This window comes from Xyrauchen texanus, chromosome 10, assembly GCF_025860055.1.
Source record: "Xyrauchen texanus isolate HMW12.3.18 chromosome 10, RBS_HiC_50CHRs, whole genome shotgun sequence".
Taxonomy (NCBI): Eukaryota; Metazoa; Chordata; class Actinopteri; order Cypriniformes; family Catostomidae; genus Xyrauchen; species Xyrauchen texanus.
The window spans coordinates 8474607-8496339 of NC_068285.1; the positions used below are offsets into that span (position 1 = coordinate 8474607).

At 38.8% G+C, this 21733-nt stretch overlaps 1 protein-coding gene across 1 annotated transcript in view; it reads left to right on the forward strand.

Moving 5' to 3' along the window:
* The first annotated feature begins 1739 nt into the window (after positions 1-1739).
* LOC127650476 (NACHT, LRR and PYD domains-containing protein 12-like) overlaps positions 1740-21733 on the forward strand; it is a 42553-nt gene continuing 22559 nt past the window's right edge. The window contains 8 exon segments of the mRNA XM_052135924.1: positions 1740-1880; positions 2300-2380; positions 10453-12252; positions 13990-14163; positions 15035-15208; positions 16081-16092; positions 16094-16252; positions 18285-18458. Coding sequence (XP_051991884.1) covers positions 2328-2380; positions 10453-12252; positions 13990-14163; positions 15035-15208; positions 16081-16092; positions 16094-16252; positions 18285-18458 — 2546 coding nt within the window. The 5' untranslated portion in view covers positions 1740-1880; positions 2300-2327.

Here is a 21733-nt window from a genome sequence, read left to right on the forward strand (position 1 = left end):
TGAGAATAATATAAAAGAGACATAAATAAAATGTGTTTTAAATATTTAGAATTTGTTGCGATGCGTCATGAGGATCAGGATGAATTCTGTATTCCCAGATTTAAACAGAAGATGGCGTCAGATAGCTGCTGTGATTGTGAGCTCATGTCACGATAGTCCGGTGTGAATATAATGATATCTGTTTTCCCAGCTGTTAGTTTGATGCGGTTGTGACGTCGTGAGTGAGTGAAGGTCACGACAGAAGTATGCAATCTTTAAAATTGCTTTTATTTTCAGAAGTATGTGATTTTTTTTTTTTTAAAATATTGGTGCTTTACAGGTAAACTGTAAAATTTCCCGCCCAAAAAGTAAAAAATTCACTCATTGTTCTGGTGGCCACACGTATCATTACTTATTTCAGGTGGGCATACGCAACATCCTAAGAAAGATAGGTGGGCATACGGCATATGTCTGCATGCCCTTGACTACACAGGACGATTTTGTTGGACACAGATTGAACACACACTTATTGGCTCGGTAGATCGCCGCCCCTGAATCAATGCCGCCTAATGGGTTGACCGGCTCTGAATTTAGGGTCTCCAAATGCTTGCTATATATAAATATTGCCCTACTGCAGTTTCAGTCATCTGTTTTGACTTAATACAGATCAGCTAGATATAAAATGAAATATATTTATTATATATGAAATCCCAAAAATGTGGAGCCTTCTTTTTCCACACAATATTATTATAGAATCAATACAAATAGCAAATATTATCAAAACGTGTACCAATATGATAATAACATAAATAATATCACAAATAACAATAGACTAGAATAGAATAGAATAGACTTTTAACTGGGCATTAATGTAGGCCTACATTGGACGGATTCTATTGTATAAAAACAAACACAACAGATGTCTCTTAAATAAAATAAATAGATCTAGCCTACTGATGATTGCATCAAATCAAACGAGTTTTAAGACTGTTGGTAAATCATTGCAGATGGCTGTAGAAACAGTGTAATCAGAGACTGGTTTTATGACTGAGTAAAGTGTGCCATGGTTCATTTGGGTGTCACCAAAGTCAACGTCGCAACAGGTTTGAAATGAACTCCCGCCAATTGCAGATTTTCATGCACAGTGGCGGGTAATTTTGCTGATGTACAGACACTGTGGAGGGCGACCTGTAAGACTTCTCAGAGTCATTTAATGTATGACAAGAAATTAGACACAAAGACGCTCGTTTGATGAAACATGATTATATTTATTATGATGATGATTATAATTATCTTTACAGTTATAATTGTCTTTAGTTATTAATGTGTAGGCTATAAGTAATTTTTCACTTGTTGTGATACTTGCGTGATGCAAATGAAGAGGATAAATGTTTGGATTTGGGGAGGTGCTTATATATAAAAAAAAATTTAGTCACTTCGTTATTTTAATTGCTTTTTCATTTCATTTAAAGTGTAATTTGAATTTAGAAATGTATTTTGTTTAAGTTTTTCATGTTTCAATAAAATAATGTCACCCTCATGTTGAACCAAACCAGTTTAACATGTGGAACAGTAAATGAGATGTTAGGTCTCAGTCACTGAATATCTTTACCCATTAATGAAAGTGAATGGCTCAACTTTACCTTTAAGAGCATGAAACACCTGCTGCACCTTTAAATGTTGTTTGTCTCTTTCAGACTCCTCCTCCTCAGGTGAAAGTCAAACTAATAAAACAGGATCCATTTAGTGAGGAGCAGGAAATTACATGACGAGAGAAACAGAGAAAAAGTTTGACAGTTTTTGTTCCACTGAATTGTCTGAAACAATCAATAAATTCATTGTGAAGTATTTTGTAGGTGATATTCTAGTCAGTAAAGAGGAACATCAACAGTTCTTGACAGGTGAGTACTGAACTGCTGCTAAACAAACCAAAACTCACAAGACAACAATAATAAACCTTTCAAACTATCAGCTACAGTAAGACATCTAACAGATATCTAAGTATTAATCACAGCAGAACAAACAGATACTGAGACTTTTGCTCTTTTATCTGAATTGTCAGTATGTGTTCAGTTTCTTTGGCACTGAAATGTTATTTCTTCTATTGACTTGAAACGTTGCTTTGTTTTCTTCTGTTGAGTCTTCTGATGTTTTCTCTTTATGCTGGTGTTTAACATGTCATAAAAGCTGACAGTCTGCAATTGAACCTCATTGATTCATTTCTAATGGAATATTCTAGAGGACAAATAAAAACAAATATGTGTCAGTATTGAACAAATAAACACATCACAAATATAGATGATGTCCCGTTTGTTGACAGGTGTTCAGTGGACTGTTCAGATGATGTCATGGACTCCACAAAGGATCTCAGTGGACAGACAGACACAGGGAAGGTCAAGAGGTCAGAGGATTTCAATGCTTTAATAAAATACACTGATAGATATTTCTGATATGCTGCACAACACTACAGTATAAAAACACTGAGGAGAAATGAGAACAGACTGGATTATCTCAAGTATAAACATGTGAAAACAGCTTTAGGGTAAAGTGAGATCTACAGCAAGATGACAGTGAGACCGGTTTGATTCAGTCACAGACAGAACTGGAGAAATGTACATTACTTGGGATTGGGGTCAAAGGTCATTTGTGTGTATGTTTCTCCTGTAAATGTAATGATGATTTTATACTTGTGAAAACAGTTTTTCAGAAAGCAGCACATTGCATTGTATAGTGTACATCAATTCTGTGCATTTATTGGCATGTAAATTTGAAACTCTTCAGTCGTAGCTGAAAGTTATTCGGCCCTCGTAAAAGAGTCCCCCTTCATCCACTAGACAGACAGATAAACTCTTCCACAAGTGAGTTGAACTGAAGCATGGATTTATTAGTACACCACCACTTAGGGTTGCCACCTGTTCTGTAAAATCATCCCGTATTTAAAGATAAAATGATGCGTCCCATTGAATCAATACAGGATGCGATTTGTCCCGTATTTTAAGCTGGTCAGATGTTGTTGCGGTGAAATCATTCCAGATCTGCAATTTAAGATTGATTTAAGTTGGAAAATGTCCCTTCGGTGGGTAATACTGTGGAGGGTGCAATAAGTAAAGTCCACAAATGGTGGTAAAACTGTGGAGTTTTTTCTATTTAAATGTTCAATAAGATCAAACAATGTATGAATACAGTCATAAAGACAAGTACAGGTAAAGGAAAAAAAATAACAATAAAAAAATAAAGTATAAACCATCCAAAATGGTGTATTTTCATGGCTCAAGAAAGTTCTCATTTTAGCATATAAAAAGGATAAACAATTTTTATTAATAACATATTAACTCTTAAAACTGTGGAGGATGTGGCTAGGGGCCATCAATAATTAATAATTTAAATAATGTCATCAATATCAAACATAAGATGAAGATAAACTTCTCATAAACACTTTGATACTTACAGACAAACTTCTATAAATGATTGAAAAGATGATTGACAGATTTAAGACAGCTGTCATCAGCAGATATCAGCATCAACTGAGTAAAACCAGATGCACCACCTAGTGACACAGAAATAAACTACAGAGAACAGAACAAAAGTCTTTCCAGCTTTAGTGACATTCAGATCAGATCTGCTGTGTAATGTCATGTGCTCAAATATATCTTCATCAAATAAGCAGAAGTGAAATTGCTGAATGTTGAACTAGGACTGTGCATTAAACATGAGCAAACAGTTCCTGTGTGTAACATAACAACAACACGACATCTTCCATAAAACACACAAGCTCTGTGAGAATCAGCAATGTTCAGCTGGTTAGCATGTATAAAATACTTGCTCAGTATGAGTTATTATTAGATACTAAAAAGGCAGCTGTGACCAATTGATCATGATGTTTAGAGGACTCAAGTGAGTTTAAATGCAAAGACAGCAAATACTGTATATTATGAACACAATCCACATAAGATCAGAGAGTTTTTAAAGGGGGTACAAGACAGAGATGCAGCAATATCATTAAAATGTGACAGTTTTTACAATTATTTTCACACATGTCTCCATCCTGATAACACACTGTCAAAACTCTTAATATAGTCAGCACAACAGCAGTGTCTGAGGAATAAACTGTGGATCATTTTGTCATACACAATTAATTCAATAATCACATCTAACAAAATTCATGACATGAATCTGAGGTTGAGGTTTGAGCAATGAGGTTCACACAGTAATTATGTATAAATGTAAAAAAAAAAATCTAAATCTACAAAAAAAAGGAAAATAATGATGATTATTAATTTATATAATGAATATAAATTATAATAAAAAATAATTGTCTCTTCTACAGCTGATTGCTTTACTGTAACAGTTTCATTGGCATCTCTTCACAAGAGCTCATCTTTATACTGTACAGTAATATCATGTGAACATGACAGAGATGATCAGACATGACAAGAGATTGTTCCTCAGGTTTATCACAGGACATACAGTCTGCTGGAGATCACAATGTTACTAAAAAAGGACATGTTGACTATATGTTACAGTATGTTTTGTATGTTGGAGAATACAATATGCAGAATAAAGTAAAGGCACATATGAAATTAAAATGACTCTTGTACTGTATCATACTACATTGAATACAACACAATAAAGAGGCTGTTTATGTTTTTAAAGGAATTCTGGTCTCTGTAAAAAATACAAGATCCTTAAAAACTTCCAGTAATCTTGTAATGTCCCATTATGTTTTGAAGGTCATTGTGTTCTGAATGATCAGATGTTTTTCATGTCTGTGAATGTTTGCTGTGTTATGTTAGAGGAAGTTGATTTTGAGACATGTATGAAGTGTTTTGGTGGTGGTTGTGCATTTTGGAAGAGAGATGAATTCTTTGTAAAGCTGAAGGCTGAAAAAGACAACTGTATGAGAGTTTAGAAAATATGTTCTCAGTTTGGGGACAAGTGTGTAAATGATTGTAAAAAAAAAAACTGTAAGAGCATATTGCATATAAGCTGCATATGAGAAAAGATGTTCACACTTGGGAGGTTTGGTTTGATTAAAACAATCTCTGGTGCGATTGCTCTATTAGTGCGTTTCACTTGGTGTTCCCCAAAACAGTGGACAGAGACCACCTGAATAATGGGCCTCGGTTCACTTCCAAACCAACTCTGGTGCGGTTAGATTGATATATGAACGCAACATGGACCAAAGATATCTAAACAGATCAAAAACAGGAAGTAATTTGCCTAATACTGACCTCAAGCATACATGGTTCCTCTCATCATAGGAGCTATGTTGCCCATTACAGTTCGGTACAGGCATCAGAACCTCCGTCAGCCATCCTTGCAGCATATCTTTGTTTCTGTGTGCAACGGAGGAATTCCTGGTGCTGTTTTGACTGTTTTACACATTTTATTAACTCTTCTTTTGCTCTCAGCTGGTAAAAATACCACCATATATAAATATAACGAGCGCATTAAGTCCAGCATTGTTTTGGATGATCGGAAAGTTCCGTCTAATAGAATACATCATAAAAGCTGTCCAATCAGGTCATGACTTTTTCCTGATGCCTTTGGTTTTGCATCGTTAGGTACGGTGTTTAAAATGCCAGTGTGAACACTAAAACGAACCAGGACTAAATGTATCATTTTCTTTTTTGGTCCAGACCAAGAGAACCAAGAGAACTGAACTACAAGTATGAACACACCCTTAAATCGAACCAAACCTGCCAAATGTGAACACACCCTAAATGATGAGAGAATATCCATTTATGGGTGAACATTTCCTTTTTAATTAAGCAGAGTTTGAAGCTAATCCATGGTTTGTCAATCCATGTTTTATTTTTATTTGATTTGTGTTGCACCACTTAATTTAATTCATGGTTTAATAAAATGAGAGATTAAAATTGTAACCTGTGATTAAAAACTTCACCTGTTAATAATTTTGTCTGCCATGATGGATTCTGAATCAAGCTGTAGATCATTAATACATAGGGCCAATCAACCAGGTTGAGAACATGTTGCAGCAGCGTTTTCAATAAGAATCAAGATGTGCAAATCTCTGCTCGACCATCTTCCCTTCCCTTCAGTTCCACTGTTATATGGCCTTAAATAAAGAGTTTATGCTGCTGACTGAAGTGAGTATTAGAGAGGAGGTTGAGCAATAATGATCACCTGTCGCTTGTAATAATAGAATAAATGTCTATCAGAGGGATGATGGCACATCCACTGTTTGCTTACCCAGTCATTCATCTTTAATTGTGGTCAGTTTGTTTTATTTAAACCACATAAATTATTTAAATCAGAGTTTACACTAATGGATCAACAGCGTTCAAATGAATCTAGATTAACTGTGAAATTTAATTCAACATCAAAATGTGGTTAAAGTGTAATCCTAATGAATTTTAAAAAAGTTTTACAGAATTTTCAGAAAACCCTTCATTTAATCTAAGTTTATAAATAATTTGTATTGGTGCAACCCACCCTAACACTATTAAGACTATGAGCCAAATCACTAGAGATGGGAGCGGCACATCCCCCAGTGAGATGATGTCCTTCTCCTTTTAGAGGGACGGGTCTACCCCAAAAATCCGTCCAATACTCTATAAATCTGATGCTATTCTTCAGCATTTTTGTCTCGATAGGTCAATTAATATTATGATATAATTACATTATAATACTTTACATTCAAGTTTGTTCATGACATGAACAAAATGACTGACTAGTTCAGTTGAAGGGGTGTATTTACTCAGTGGGTCCAACCATGATATGCTTCGTCACAGCCCACCCTCCAATACTATTGGCTCATGCTTAAGTCAGTCTTTAAAAGAAACACAAAGGAAGACAAATGGAATTTGCATGTCTACAAAAGTACGAAGACACTTTAAAATAGCGTTTAAACACCATATCAGTTGGCACCATAAATGGCAAGTCTTACGACTAAAGTACAGCCGTGGCCAAAAGTATTGGCAGTGACATACATTTTGTGTTTCACAAAGTTTTCTGCTTCAGTTGTTGTGGTGTTGATGCCATTGTTTCTAGATTATTGTGCAGAGTGATCAGATGCATTTTAAATAATTGCAAAAAGCTTAATTGTCCAAAGAAAAATGTACTTTAGCACAAAAACCCAAATTTCACTGTTTTTGTCCCTGTCACAAAATGACCAGCAAACATAATTTCACTAATCATATCAGCAGCACCTGTGAAAGTGTGAACGAGTACTAGTCAGGTGAAATCACTCTATCATTCTGATTGGATTATAAGAGCAGACTGATTGCTATAAAATGAGGGAAGACGTGCTTCCAATCATTGTGTTCTTGTTCGCAATGGTTACCTCTAAAGAAAGACGTGCAGCCATCATTGATTTGCATCAAAATGGCCTCACATGCAAGGAAATTGCTGCAAAGAATATTGCACCTGAAAGAACCATTTACCAGATCATCAAGAACTTCAAGGCGAGAGGATCAACTGCAGTGAAGAAGGCTTCAGGACATCCCAGTGTGTCCAGCATGCACCAGGTCTCCTCCTGAGGAGTCAGCTACTGAATCGTGTCACCACCAGTGCAGAGCTTGCTCAATATTGGCAGCAGGTTGATGTGAGTGCATCTGCACGCACAGTGAGGCGAAGACTTTTGGACAATGTCCTGGTGTCAAGAAGGGCAGAAAAGAAGCCACTTCTCTCCAAGAAAAACATCAAGGACAGACTGAAATTCTGCAGGAAGTACAAGGGTTGGACAGCCGAAGAGTGGTGCAAAGTTAATTTCTCTGATGAAGCCCCCTTCTGACTGTATGATACATCTGGAAAATCTATAGTGCAGAGAAGAAAAGGTGAACACTACCATGTGTCCTGTGTCGTGTCAACAGTGAAGCATCCTGAGACCATCCATGTGTGGGGTTGCTTTTCATCCAAGGGAGTGGGCTCTCTCACAATTCTGCCCAAAAACACTGCCATGAATAAAGAATGGTATCAAAACATCCTGCAAGAGCAACTTCTCCCAACGATCCAGGAGCAATTTAGTGATGATCCGTGCATTTTCAAGCATGATGGAGCACCATGTCACAAGGCAAGAGTAATAATGAATTTGCTCAGTGATCATTACAGTGACATTTTGGATACGTGGCCAGGGAACTTCCCGGATCTTAATCCCATAGAGAACATGTGGTCAATCCTCAAAAGTCGAGTGGACAAGTCAAGTGGTTTTTATTGTCGTTTCAACCATATACAGTTAGTACAGTACACAGCTAAACGAAACAACGTTCCTCCAGGACCATGGTGCTACATAAAAACAAAATAGGACAAACACAGAACCACAAGAGACAACACAAACTAAATAAAATACCTATATAAAGTACCAATATAATACCTAAATAAAGTGCACGTGCAAACGTGTGCAAAAAGTACGGGACAGTACAATACATTTCTAACAATGAACAGGACAATAGACACATTAAGAGACGAGTACACAGTAGTGCAAAAGATGACAGTTTCTAAAAATGCCAAATGTAAACATAACATACTATGAGATAGTGTTCTATACACATAGCAGTTATTGAGGTAGCAGACAAGCAGAAGCCCACAAATTGTGATCAACTCCGAGCACTAATAAGGCAAGAATGGAACGCCATCAGTCAGGATTTGGCCCAGAAGCTGAAAAATTATTTAAGTTGCAAACTTTGCAAAACACAAAATGTATGTACATGTAACTGCCAATACTTTTGGCCACGGCTGTATACTTAGATTTTGAAGTGAAACATACAGGACGCGTGATGCAAATCTCGTCATCAGCAGAGGGCTCGAGCACTGTACACACGCAGTCTGGTTATTCTAACACTAGACTGTGCATGACGTGGAAATACTTACATGAATATCATGGTCCACGTGGTTGCAGTACTCACATCTGAGCCTTTTGCTTTCACCAACAAATGCTCGAAGAAGATGTAATCACCAGTAAATAACAGGGACAAAGGTAAAAACAGCAACAGTGGATTTGCACGTCAAGAGCTCGTGTGTGAGGAGGTCAAGAGATGCCTGGATTTGTATAACTCGAGTCTGATGGACAGGGACGTGCACAGACATTTTGGGGGGCAGGGGCTCAAGTGGAAAAAAGGGCACTTCTCATAATTATTTAAACAAAACATTCAATTTATTAACACAACTCTGACTTCCTTACCAATTTATTTTAATTCAATCAGTTTCGGACACTGATGCGCACACTAACACGAGACGCTCGTCTCTCACCCCCGCTGTCTGCAGCTCGAGTGTCTGATAGAAACACAGATCACAGCTTTGCGATATGTCTTTATTTCATAAATAATTAAAGTTAATGTAATATGGGAGCATGACATGTAAATAAGCACAACTCCAAAACTGTCATTCTCGGTGCGGTCAGAGCCGCTTCAACCAGTCACGGAAGAGACCCAATCTACGCAGGAGTCGAGACCGGGACAGATTTAAAGTTCTGCCGGGTGATGCGCACTCTAACATGGAGATGCTCGTCTCTCACCCATGCTGTCTGCAGCTTGCAACATGTAGCATCATTGATGAACCACCACATCCTCACATGGTTCTACACTAGTACTGTAGAGAACATCCTGACTGGCTGCATCACCACCTGGTACGGCAATGGCACCGCCCACAACTGCAAAGCCCTGCAAAGGGTGGTGCGAACTGCCAAAAACATCATCGGAGGTGGGCTTCCCTCCCTCCAGGACATCTATAACTATATATATATATATATATATATATATATATATATATATATGTATATATATATTAGTTTGTGGGCAAAAAAGATAACTTCATTTCCTGAATTTTCCCACTTGATCTGCGCAGGTTGAAAGCACTAAAATCTGGCAAACTGTACAGCATTAAAACGGATGAATTACTTCACTCAAACACATAATATTTATATATGAAATTAATCACTATATCCACAACATCTATGTAATATTATTACTTGCATCTGCACAGACAATAAACCGAATGAACAGGTGAACTTGAACTAAGTTACGCACCTGGTCATAATACATGTAACTTGCATTGTGAATGTGCTGTTTCTGTAAAAAAAACACACTATACACACAAGGCAAGATCCTAAACTGGCTAAATACAAAAAATTTATATAAGTATGAAGTATTCAGAAAACAGCATACTAACTTCTAAAGAGTTGCTTATACTTGAGTATATTATTACAGAAGCTCAGGTTTTTACAACAAGGGCACTTGTTCAGTATTTTGTATGTAGTCTGTCTTTTATATGTTTGATACATGTTTAAGAATATTTGTTTAAAGTTGGGTTTATTACAGTTTAACAGGCTTTATGTCATTTTAAACATTATCATCAACTAAAATATATTTTGTTTCAGTGACTAAACTTTTATGCAATTTTAGTTGAAAATGACATGATAAAATATACACTTATTTTAAAGGACATATTTGACAAAAGACTGAAATGATAACAGCAAAAAACTGTAAAAAATTAACAATGATTTCAATCTTACAGTCACTCGCAACATGTTGAAGTCCAAAACACTTTCAAATTCAATCTGCTGAAGAAGTTTCAGTGTTTGTGTGAGGGAACAGCAAAGCAGGGAAACCCAACACTCCTGAATGAGATCTACACAGAGCTCTACATCACAGATAGTGAAAGAGGAATCAATAATGAACAAGAGGTGAGACAGATTGAGAAACAGTCCAGAAGAGCAGCAACAGAGGACACACCAATCAAATGCAATGACATCTTCAAACCTTTACCTGGACAAGACAAACCCATCAGAACTGTGCTGACAAAGGGAGTCGCTGGCATTGGAAAAACAGTCTCTGTGCAGAAGTTCATTGTGGACTGGGCTGAAGGGAAAGCCAATCAGGACGTCCACCTCATATTTCCACTTCCATTCAGAGAACTCAATTTGATGAAGGACAAAAAACTCAGTCTTTCAGATCTTCTTCAGGTTTTCTTCAGTGAAACAAAAGAAATGGAAATATCCAGAGATGAATATAAAGTTTCCTTCATCTTTGATGGTTTGGATGAGTGTCGTCTGTCTCTGGATTTTCAGAGCAATGTGAGATTGTGTGATGTCACTGAATCAGTCTCAGTGGATGTGCTGCTGACAAACCTCATCAAGGGGAATCTGCTTCCCTCTGCTCTCATCTGGATCACCTCCAGACCAGCAGCAGCTGATCTCATCCCCTCTGAGTGTGTTGATCGAGTGACAGAGGTACGAGGATTCAATGACTCACAGAAGGAGGAATACTTCAGGAAGAGAATCAGAGATCAGAGTCTGGCCAACAGAATCTTCACACACCTGAAGTCATCAAGGAGCCTCTTCATCATGTGTCACATCCCAGTGTTCTGCTGGATTTCAGCCACTGTTCTAGAGACAATGTTGAGTGAAACAGAGAGAGGAGCGATCCCCAAGACACTCACTCAAATGTACACACACTTCCTGATCATTCAGACAAACATCAAACATGAGAAGAACTATGAGAAGAAAAGTAAAGACAGAGACATGATCCTCAAACTGGGGACACTGGCTTTTGAGCAGCTTATGAAAGGCAATCTTATCTTCTATGAGGAAGACTTGAGAGAGTGTGACATTGATATGACAGAAGCATCAGTGTACTCGGGATTGTGCACTCAGATCTTCAGAGAGGATTTTGGGTTGTATCAGGGGAAAGTGATCTGCTTTGTTCATCTGAGCATTCAGGAACATCTAGCAGCTCTATATGTGCACCTCTCCTTTACAAACAACAACAAGAATGTGTTTAAACAAATCACCAAACAAAGACAGTTAAAGTTGATTAAACAGAATTCATCAGAACAGGTTTCTATGTTTGACCTGCATCAGACAGCTGTGAATGAGACTTTACAGAGTAAGAATGGACATCTGGACCTTTTCCTTCGTTTCTTTCTGGGTCTCTCATTGGAGTCTAATCACACTCTCTTACAAGAACTGCCGACACAGACAGGAAGCTGCTCCTACAACAAAGAGGAAACGGTGAAATACATCAAGCAGAAAATCAGCGAGACTCACTCTCCAGAGAAATCTATAAATCTGTTTCACTGTCTGAATGAACTGGATGATGATTCACTTTTGAAGGAGATCCAAGATTATCTGAAATCTGGAAATATAAAAGAAACAAAACTCTCCTCTTCACACTGGTCAGCTGTGGTGTTTGTGTTGTTGACCTCAGAGCAGAAGATGGATGAGTTTGATCTGAAACAGTTTATAGGAGCACATAATAAAGCAGATGAAGTTCTTCAGTATCTGCTGCCTGTGATTAAAGAATCCAGATCAGTTCAGTAAGTAACACTCACAATAATCACAACATTGTTAAAACATCACATTTATGCTACTAAGGGGGGAAAATCACACAAATGTCACTGATCAGGACAGGTAGCTGAACATTCACAAAGCTGAACACTACACTAACACTAAAGAGATTTTTGTGAGGTTATTTTGAGATCATAGAGGTCTGATCATGGTGTAATGACTTGATGGTGAATTGAATGTAATAAGGGACAGGACTGACAACAGTGTCTTCAGATCAGAACAGTGTCTTCGGATCAGAACAGTGTCTTCAATTCAATTTTAACAGGAACCAGAAGCCACTGAAGAGAAATGAGCAGAGGTGAAACACGAGAGAATTACTGAAAGGTTTAAATCAATTATTATTTAATTATTTAAAGAAGGAGCATTTTGTCATGTCATGAGTGAATTGTATTTAACTTTGCTCCTCTGTAATAACTGTATTTTCCCTAAAAGTATGTGTTACCTGGTCACTATCAGGTGAGGAAACATCATGAACAGACAGCAGCTGATGTGAGAGGGAATTATAGCTGTTCAGAAAACGTTATGCAATTTATGTTTAATGAGTGGACACGATCCTTAAAAACTGCAGCAAACTGCTTTCAACAGGCTTCTGTAACGACATCCTCTATGTAGAGCTGGTCTTCGGCAATTTATTTTTCTGATGTTTTTAAAGTTGACAGAACATGTTAAAACACAACAGTTTATGCAAACATTTAATTCATAAAATTCTGTCTTGCTGGCTGCTTAAAGTAAATTGATTTAGTCATTATTATGTTCACTACTGCAGATATTTGGGCAACAGATAAGTGATAATACAATAGCTCAAATCTTTAGAGATCAGAGTAAGGGTTCAGTATATTTGTGCTTTCTCCATTTTCACACTGTAAAGTCGACCTTTTCACTGCACACGTCAAACGACCTCCGATAGACCAGAAGTCATTAATGTCCTCTGGAGAGTCAAAAAGGGGGGTGCATGGGGTGATGACCCATCTGTGGATGTGAAAGTTTTGGATCCGATTTGAGAATTTTTGATCCGATTTGACCTTTGCATTCATTAAAAATGTTGACCTTGAGCAACTATCCCGTATGCCACATCTCGACCGGATGTGATGTATTCCAATCAAATATATGTGTGCGAGATGAGAATTATTAATACTTCTTTGTTTAACTTTATCATGAACACTTGATACTTGTAAAAAAGCATGGCTATTTGTAAAGTAATAAATTATTAATTTAATATTAATATTTTATTATTTTTAATATTGTCTATATATGTTCCCTCAAAGTATTGGTGTCATTTGTCCTGTATGCATAACTATTTATTATTTGTATCACTGTTTAGAGTAAGAGATGCGCCTCAACATGGCAGAAGATATATACGATTGTTTATGTTGCTAATATATAAGAAAATTATTTTGTAATTACAGTAAATGTATGATTTAATGTATGCATATGTCATTTATTTCTGTACATGCTAAACATACATATTAAAAATCAATTCTATGAATTTCTGCTTCGTATTTGCTGAATTATGGTTGTTGTAGATGTTAATTATCATAACAATAACAATAAAACAGTATCAAAATAATTATAACTACAGAAGTGAATATTAATCATGTATTTAATTGAAAATCTTAAACAGACACAGGAATGGTAATATTCTCCTGTTGAACTGATGTGTGTGTTGTGAACTGAGAGAGTGAAGAGTGTGTCATTGTTCTCTGCAGGTTGAGTGATTGTGATGTCACAGATGAAGGTTGTGCTACTCTGACTTCAGCTCTGAGATCAAACCCCTCACACCTGAAAGAACTGCATCTGTCATGGAATAAACTAAGAGATTCAGGAGTGAAGCTGCTCTCTGATGGACTGAAGAATCCTGACTGTAAACTGGAGATACTGGAGTAAGATTTCAAAAACTCTCAAATCCTCCTTCATTGTCCTTCTGCAGTAAATAATAAAGATTTAACATTAATGAAATAAAAATAAAAATAGAGTTCTCTTAGATAATGGAAGAGAATGTTTCTTTAACTTATCTGATTGTGCACTAAAAAATGAAAAATCTGTAATTTACTCCCCCTCATGTTTGGAGAATCCTCATTGTAAACTGAAGATCATCTGAGAGTCATATGATCTGATACTCTGACAGAAATGTTTTTAAATGGTGCATAATTGCAACAATTCTTACAATCATTTAGAGTTATGTGTGAACTATGTGTGTCACATGTTATTAGGAAATACCTTAGAAACTTATCTAGTCCAAATGTAAATCCAAAAAACATCATCCAATGAACGATCTTTAGATCAGAGAAGTCCAGAAGTTCAGTAGAGAAACAAACAAATCTAAATCAAGAATCAGAGAACAGAGAAACCAGACAGAAAAGCCACAATTGATTCATTTACAGTACTTAAAATAAACCACATGAGCTAAAATGAAGAATTATGAAGAAAACTAAATCATGAAGAAAGAGAAGATAAAACTTAATTATTTTGTGTTTGATATTTAAAAAAGATGTCTGATTTTATTAATGTTTGGTTGATTGAATTAAAGCTTTTTCATTGTCAGTAAAGATGGTTGATTAAATATTAGCTTGATTCATATTTAGATATTGTTCTATCATATTGAATTGATGTGCTTCTTTACACATTTGAAACACAAACACACATACATTTTAAAAAATATTAAACGGACACAGAAATGGTAATATTTTCCTGTTGAACTGATGTGTGTGTTGTGAACGGAGAGAGTGAAGAGTGTGTCATTGTTCTCTGCAGGTTGAGTTATTGTGATGTCACAGATGAAGGTTGTGCTGCTCTGACTTCAGCTCTGAGATCAAACCCCTCACACCTGAAAGAACTGAATCTGTCTGGGAATATACTAAGAGATTCAGGAGTGAAGCTGTTCTCTGATGTACTGAAGAATCCTCACTGTAAACTGGAGATACTGGAGTAAGATTTCACAAAACTCTCAAATCCTCCTTCATTCTCCTTCTGCAGTAAATAATAAAGATTTAACTATAGTGACAACAAAAAAACACTGAAAACAGATTTCTCTTAGATAATGGAAGAGAATGTTGCTTTAACTTATCCAATTGTGTCCTAATTTTGCCCTAAAAAATGAAAAATCTGTAATTTACTCCCCCTCATGTTTGGAGAATCCTTAATGTAAAGTGAAGATCCTCTGAGTGTCACATGATCTGATATTGTGACAGAAATATTTATAAATAGTGCATAATTGCAACAATTCTTACAATAATATAGAGTTATGTGTGAACTCTGTGTGTCACATGTTATTAGGAAATACTATAGAAACTGATCAATTCCAAATGTAAATCCAGAAAACATCATCCAATAAATGATCAAAAGATCAGAGAAATCCAGAAGTTCAGTAGAGAAACAAACAAATCTAAATCAAGAACCAGAGAACAGAGAAACCAGACAGAAAAGTCCCATTTCATTCATTTACAGTATTTAAAATAAACCACATTAGCTAAAATGAAGAATTATGAAGAAAACTAAATAATGAAGTGAAGAAAAAACATTGATATATTTATGAAGGTATCTGATTTTATTAATGTTTGGTTGATTGAATTAAAGCTTTTTTATTGTCAGTAAAGATGGTTGTTTAAATATTAGCTTGATTCATATTTAGATGTTGTTGTATCATATTGAATTGATGTGTTTATTTACACATTTGAAACACAAACACACATAAATTAGAAAAAATATTAAACAGACTCAGGAATGGTAATATTCTCCTGTTGAACTGAGGTGTGTGTTGTTAACTGAGAGAGTGAAGAGTGTGTCATTGTTCTCTGCAGGTTGAGTGATTGTGATGTCAGATGAAGGTTGTGCTGCTCTGACTTCTGCTCTGAGATCAAACTCCTCACACCTGAAAGAACTGAATCTGTCTGTGAATAAACTAAGAGATTCAGGAGTGAAGCTGCTCTCTGATGGACTGAAGAATTCTGACTGTAAACTGGAGATACTGAGGTAAGATTTCACAAAACTCTCAAATCATCCTTCATTCTCCTTCTGCAGTAAATAATAAAGATTTAAATTTAATGAAAAAATTAAAATAAAAACAAAGTTTTTTTGAAAACAGAGTTCTCTCAAATAATGGAAGAGAATGTTGCTTTAATTTATCTGATTGAGTCCTAATTTTGCCCAAAAATGTTAATAAATCTGTCATTTACTCCCCCTCATGTTTGGAGAATCCTCACTGTAAACTGAAGATCATCTGAGAGTAACATGGTCTGATATTCTGACATAGGGCTGAAACGATTAGTCGACGAAATCATCAGCGTCGGCACTAAAGAATTGTCGACAAATATTTTCATTGTTGAATATTAATTTGATCTCATTTAATGTGAGATCATATGAAACTCTAATGATGACGTGTGAGAGGAGCACTTCAGCTCGAGTACATGATAGAGGAGAGGATGAAAACAGCTCACATTCCAGACACATTACAAACTTTCCAAACAGCTTTAGGTGATGTAGATCACAAAATATGATGGAATTATATAAAAACACAATATAAGTAAATTCAGAAGCAGTGTCGCAATGAAATAAAGCAGAAGCGGTGTTGTGTTTCACAGAAGATAAACTTGCATGTCAGAGCATTTTTAAAAGCATGATTTTCCCCCAAACCACTTAAACACAAACCACGCCCCCCTAGTCAGGACGAAACCCTCAGGAAGGTTTTCATTGGTCATCTCAATCACAGTGCTAATTGGCCATACACAGTGTTAATCTCGTCAATGAAATCACGATGAAAAGGTTTTCTGAAGATGTTTTTTTTACTTTGTCGACGATAACGAAGTGAGATGAAAATGGCAAATAATGACGAAAATTAAATGAGTTTAATTTTCGCCTAACGACAGTGTGGCGAGATAAAAATTATACTGCAAAATATAGACAAAAGAAGAAATATCTTGAGAATCTGTATATAGAAGAAGATATTAGACATGGATTATATAATACAATAATTCTCTGCTTGAGCTGGTGAGTTGAACACGCTGAACACTGGCGTAATGAACCGCTTCAAAACAGGGTAAATACCTCATTCAAACGCATCTTATTTATACACGATATTAATCACTATATCACTAACATACTCTTTATGTATTATAACAACTTACATCTGCACAGTGGAGTAAATGTACAGGTGAACTTGAACTAAATGATGCACTAGTCAGAACATGCAATTTGTGTTGTGTAATTTGCATTGAGAATACGCTGTCTCCGTAAGAAACAAGCTACACAATGTAAAATCCTTTTACAGAAAATGTATTTGTCTCTAAATCATGAAGAATTCAGAATACAGTAAGCTAACTTTTAAAATACTTCAGTCTATTCATGATTATTTCAGGAGCTCAGGTTTTTCACAACAATGACAGCATGTATATTTGATATGTGATTACATTAGAATATGTTTAGATTTTTTTCTAAATGTTTTAATAATTAATTAAGGTTTAGTCTGTTTCAGTTTGACACACATTTTGTCCGTTTTGCACATCATCATCAACTAAAAGATGTAATTGTCATTAACTAAATTTATATGTCCTTTTCATCAGAGTAAAACTGACTAAAATAAATGAATATCACATGATGAAATATTGACTAATTTTAAAGGACATTTTCATCAAATGACTAAAACTTTTAAATAGCTGTTAAAAATTAACTCTGGTCACACAACGCTACATCAAGTGATCATGATCTGCTCTTCTCTGTGACGTGCAACAACCGGGCTTCCATTGATATTGCGTTACACAGACCTCAAAACTGATGTGAACGATTTCAATTCCAGTGAGCCTTTTCTAGTTTAAAGCGTTATGGAGAAACTCATGTCAAACCCATTCGGCAGCCCTGATATGCCAAACAGCACTGAAGTGGAAAAGAGCAACACTGTATATAAAATAAAATCATTACACATCATCACCCCCACCCCACCAAATCTCTGTTAAAGTGATGTGTGTGTTGTGAACTGAGAGAGTGAAGAGTGTGTCATTGTTCTCTGCAGGTTGTTTTATTGTGATGTCACAGATGATGGTTGTGCTGCTCTGAATTCAGCTCTGAGATCAAATCCCTCACACCTGAAAGAACTGAATCTGTCTGTGAATAAATTAAGAGATTCAGGAGTGAAGCTGCTCTCTGATGTACTGAAGAATCCTGACTGTAAACTTGAGATACTGTGGTAAGATTTCACAAAACTCTCAAAACGTTGCACTAAATAATTAAGATTTAACTATAGTGAAATTTTTTTAATGACAACAAAAAAATATAGAAAAAAGAGAATGTTGCTTTAACTTATCTGATTGAGTCCTTATTTTATCCTAAAAAATAAAAAAATCACGGAGGTTACAGATGTAACCTCCGTTCCCTGATGGAGGGAACAAGATGTTGTGTCGAAGAAGCGACACTAGGGGTCTCTCTTGAGCACCTTTTACATCTCTGATCTATGAGAAAAGGCCAATGTGAAATTGGCAGACAAAATTTGCATGTCCTGCCCCAGGACATACGGGTATAAAGGAGGGGAAATGCATCTGTTTCATTCAGGATTTTTCTGAGGAGCCGATAATGGTTCAGCGACCTGGCCGGGAGGACACAACATCTCGTTCCCTCCATCAGGGAATGGAGGTTACATCCGTAACCTAGACATTCCCTGTCTGTCGCTCACTTCGTCGTTGTATCGAAGAAGCGACACTAGGGGAAAATTTAAATCACGCCATGCGCTGAGCCGTGTATGTGTACTGCTGACACACGAGCGGGCATGTATTTTACGTGCCAAAGTGACCGACTGTGTCAGGCTGCACATACCCTTCCCCAACGCCCCATAAAATCGTCAGAGCCTTCTGGTTCTTTACCCCCGACAGGGGGGGAACAAGGCGACACTGCCAAGCATGGGAGCAGGCCGTGCTAGCCATGCCTTTTATCTCTCTATGTTTCTCGCATAGCGCTAAAGTGCCTCATACGCATCAGGGAAGGCGATCTTTCCCAGTTTCCTATTCTTTCAGGGGGAAAAGACCCTGCGGAGACCACACCTGCCCAAGCTGGGGGAGGTAAAGTTTGGTGAAATACATCACATGGGCTTTTAGGTCACATGTGGAAAGTGGCGCGGTGGTAGATCCTGCCTCATTGGGAGGGAGGAGTTGCTACAGACACAGCGACCAAGGGAGACGCGAGTCCGCTCGCAAGGGGACCGTACCGTGGAAAATACACACGGGGGGAATTCCACGTAGGAGCCCTGACTTGTGGAGCACCTATTTCAGTACAGGGTAGATTGAGTACCCACATTGGATTTGGTCGGCTAATTACTCCACTGAATTTGCGGACCAGAGTGCAAGGGAGCCGAGTTAGTGGATCTCCTGGGATAAGAGTGCACGATTTTACCTCAGCAAAGGGAAAGGGTGCTAGGTGCAAGCGATCCACCCGGTCAGTTTGTCAGCGTGTTGCCGAGTTCTACTGGCTCGGACCTGAGAAAACACGGGACGAAACTGACTCAACCCTGAGATTGTAGAATCTCGCAAAGGTATTAGGTGTTGCCCAACCCGCTGCTCTGCATATGTCTACTAGGGAGGTACCTCTAGTCAGTGCCCATGAGGATGCAACACTTCTTTTTGAGTGTGCTCGGACCCGCAAGGGGGGGCACGGCCTGGGTGTGATAGGCTAATGCAATGGCATCTACTACCCAGTGGGAAAGTCTCTTTTTGGAGACAGCATTCCATTTACGCTGTCCTCCAAAGCAGAGAAAGTGCTGCTCAGAACGTCTAAAGCTCTGCTTGCGGTCCAAGTAGGTACGCAAAGCACGTATCGGACACAGCAATGAAGGGGCTGGGTCTGCCTCCTCCCGGGGCAGTGCTTGCAGGTTCACTACCTGGTCTCTGAAGCCTCCACTCTACGCTGGGCAAGCTTTGTCGTGATAGTGCATCTGCCACCACATTGAGGTTGCCCGGGATGTGAGTGGCGCACAGCGACTTGAGTTGCTGCTGGCTCCAAAGGAGGAGACGACGGGCGAGTTGTGACATGTGGCGGGAGTATACACCATTTGGAGATTTATGTACGCTACCGTTGTGGTGCTGTCTGATCTGATCAAGATGTGTTTGCCCTGAACTAGCGGGAGAAACCTCCGCAGGGCAAAGAATACAGCCAACAACTCTAGGCAGTTGATGTGCCAGCACAGTGGGGCCCCTTTCCAATGGCCCGCGGCTGAGTGCCCCTTGCACATGTCGCCCCAAACCAATTTGGAGGCTTCAGTAGTGACTAGGACGGGTCGGGACACCTGCTACAAGGGGACTCCTGTCCTCAAAAGACAGAGGTCTGTCCAGGGTTCGCCGTGCCGCGGCGCCATGCTCGTCTCGGGACTTGCGTCTGGAGCCAGTGCTGAAGCATCTCATATGCATCAACCCCAGTGCCGCGACCGCCGCGGAGGATGCCATATGCCCCAGGAGCTTCTGGACAAGTTTTAAGGGGACCGCTGTGCCCGGCCTGAAGGCAGCAAGGCATTTTAGCATTGACTGCATGTGCTCGTTGGTGAGGCGTGCTGACATTGAGACTGAGTCTAACTCCATGCTGAGAAAAGAGATGCTCTGAACCAGGGTGAACCGGCCAGGGAACAGTCGTGGAGCTGAAGGCGAGAGGTCTGCGTCCAGCGCACCGGGACTGTTCAGGTGTGGCAGCAGAGTGCCGTGAGAATGGCATTTGTGGGCCAGGTTACCCAGAGACAAAGGAAATAGCTATTGAGTACTCTTGGTCATGCGTGGGTACTCTTGGTTGGGTGTCTCAGGACCGCTTTGGAGCCTTCCGGGTCCTCGACGGGGTCCGCGAGACGGTGGGTGTACATCTCCTGTGGGGCACTCGATGCAGGGGCTGAGAGCTGGGCCCAGTTTCTTAGCCGCAGGAGGACGCCCTCGATGAGCAGATTTGCGGCGGGGCAGAATGTGTGAAATGTCCTCCGTCTGCTTCTTCACCGCAGAGAACTGCTGGGCGAAGAAGCGTGTCTTGTCCATCTCGCGCATCTCGACCATGTTCAGCCACAGATGACATTCCTGAACCACGAGTGTGGCCATCACCTGCCCCAGTGACCGCGCAGTGACCTTCGTGGCCCTAAGAGTGAGGTCGGTCACTGAGCGCAGTTCCTGCAGCACGTCGGGATCAGGACTACCCAAGTGCAGATCTTTAAGTGCCTTGGCCTGGTGGACTTGCAGGAGGGCCATGGCATGCAGGGCGGAAGCGGCCTGTCCGGTGGCACTGTAGGCTTTGGTGGTCAGTGAAGATGTCATCCTACAGGCCTTGGAGGGGAGCGCAGGGCGACCCCGCCTGGTGGCGGCGTTCTCGGGGCACAGGTGGATCAAAACCGCTCTGTCCACCTGGGGGACCGCCGTGTACCCGTGAGCCGCTCCACCATCGAGGGTAGTGAGAGCGGATGGGCGAGAGGTTTTGTGACGGGTGGAGAAGGGTGAGCACGGCTGT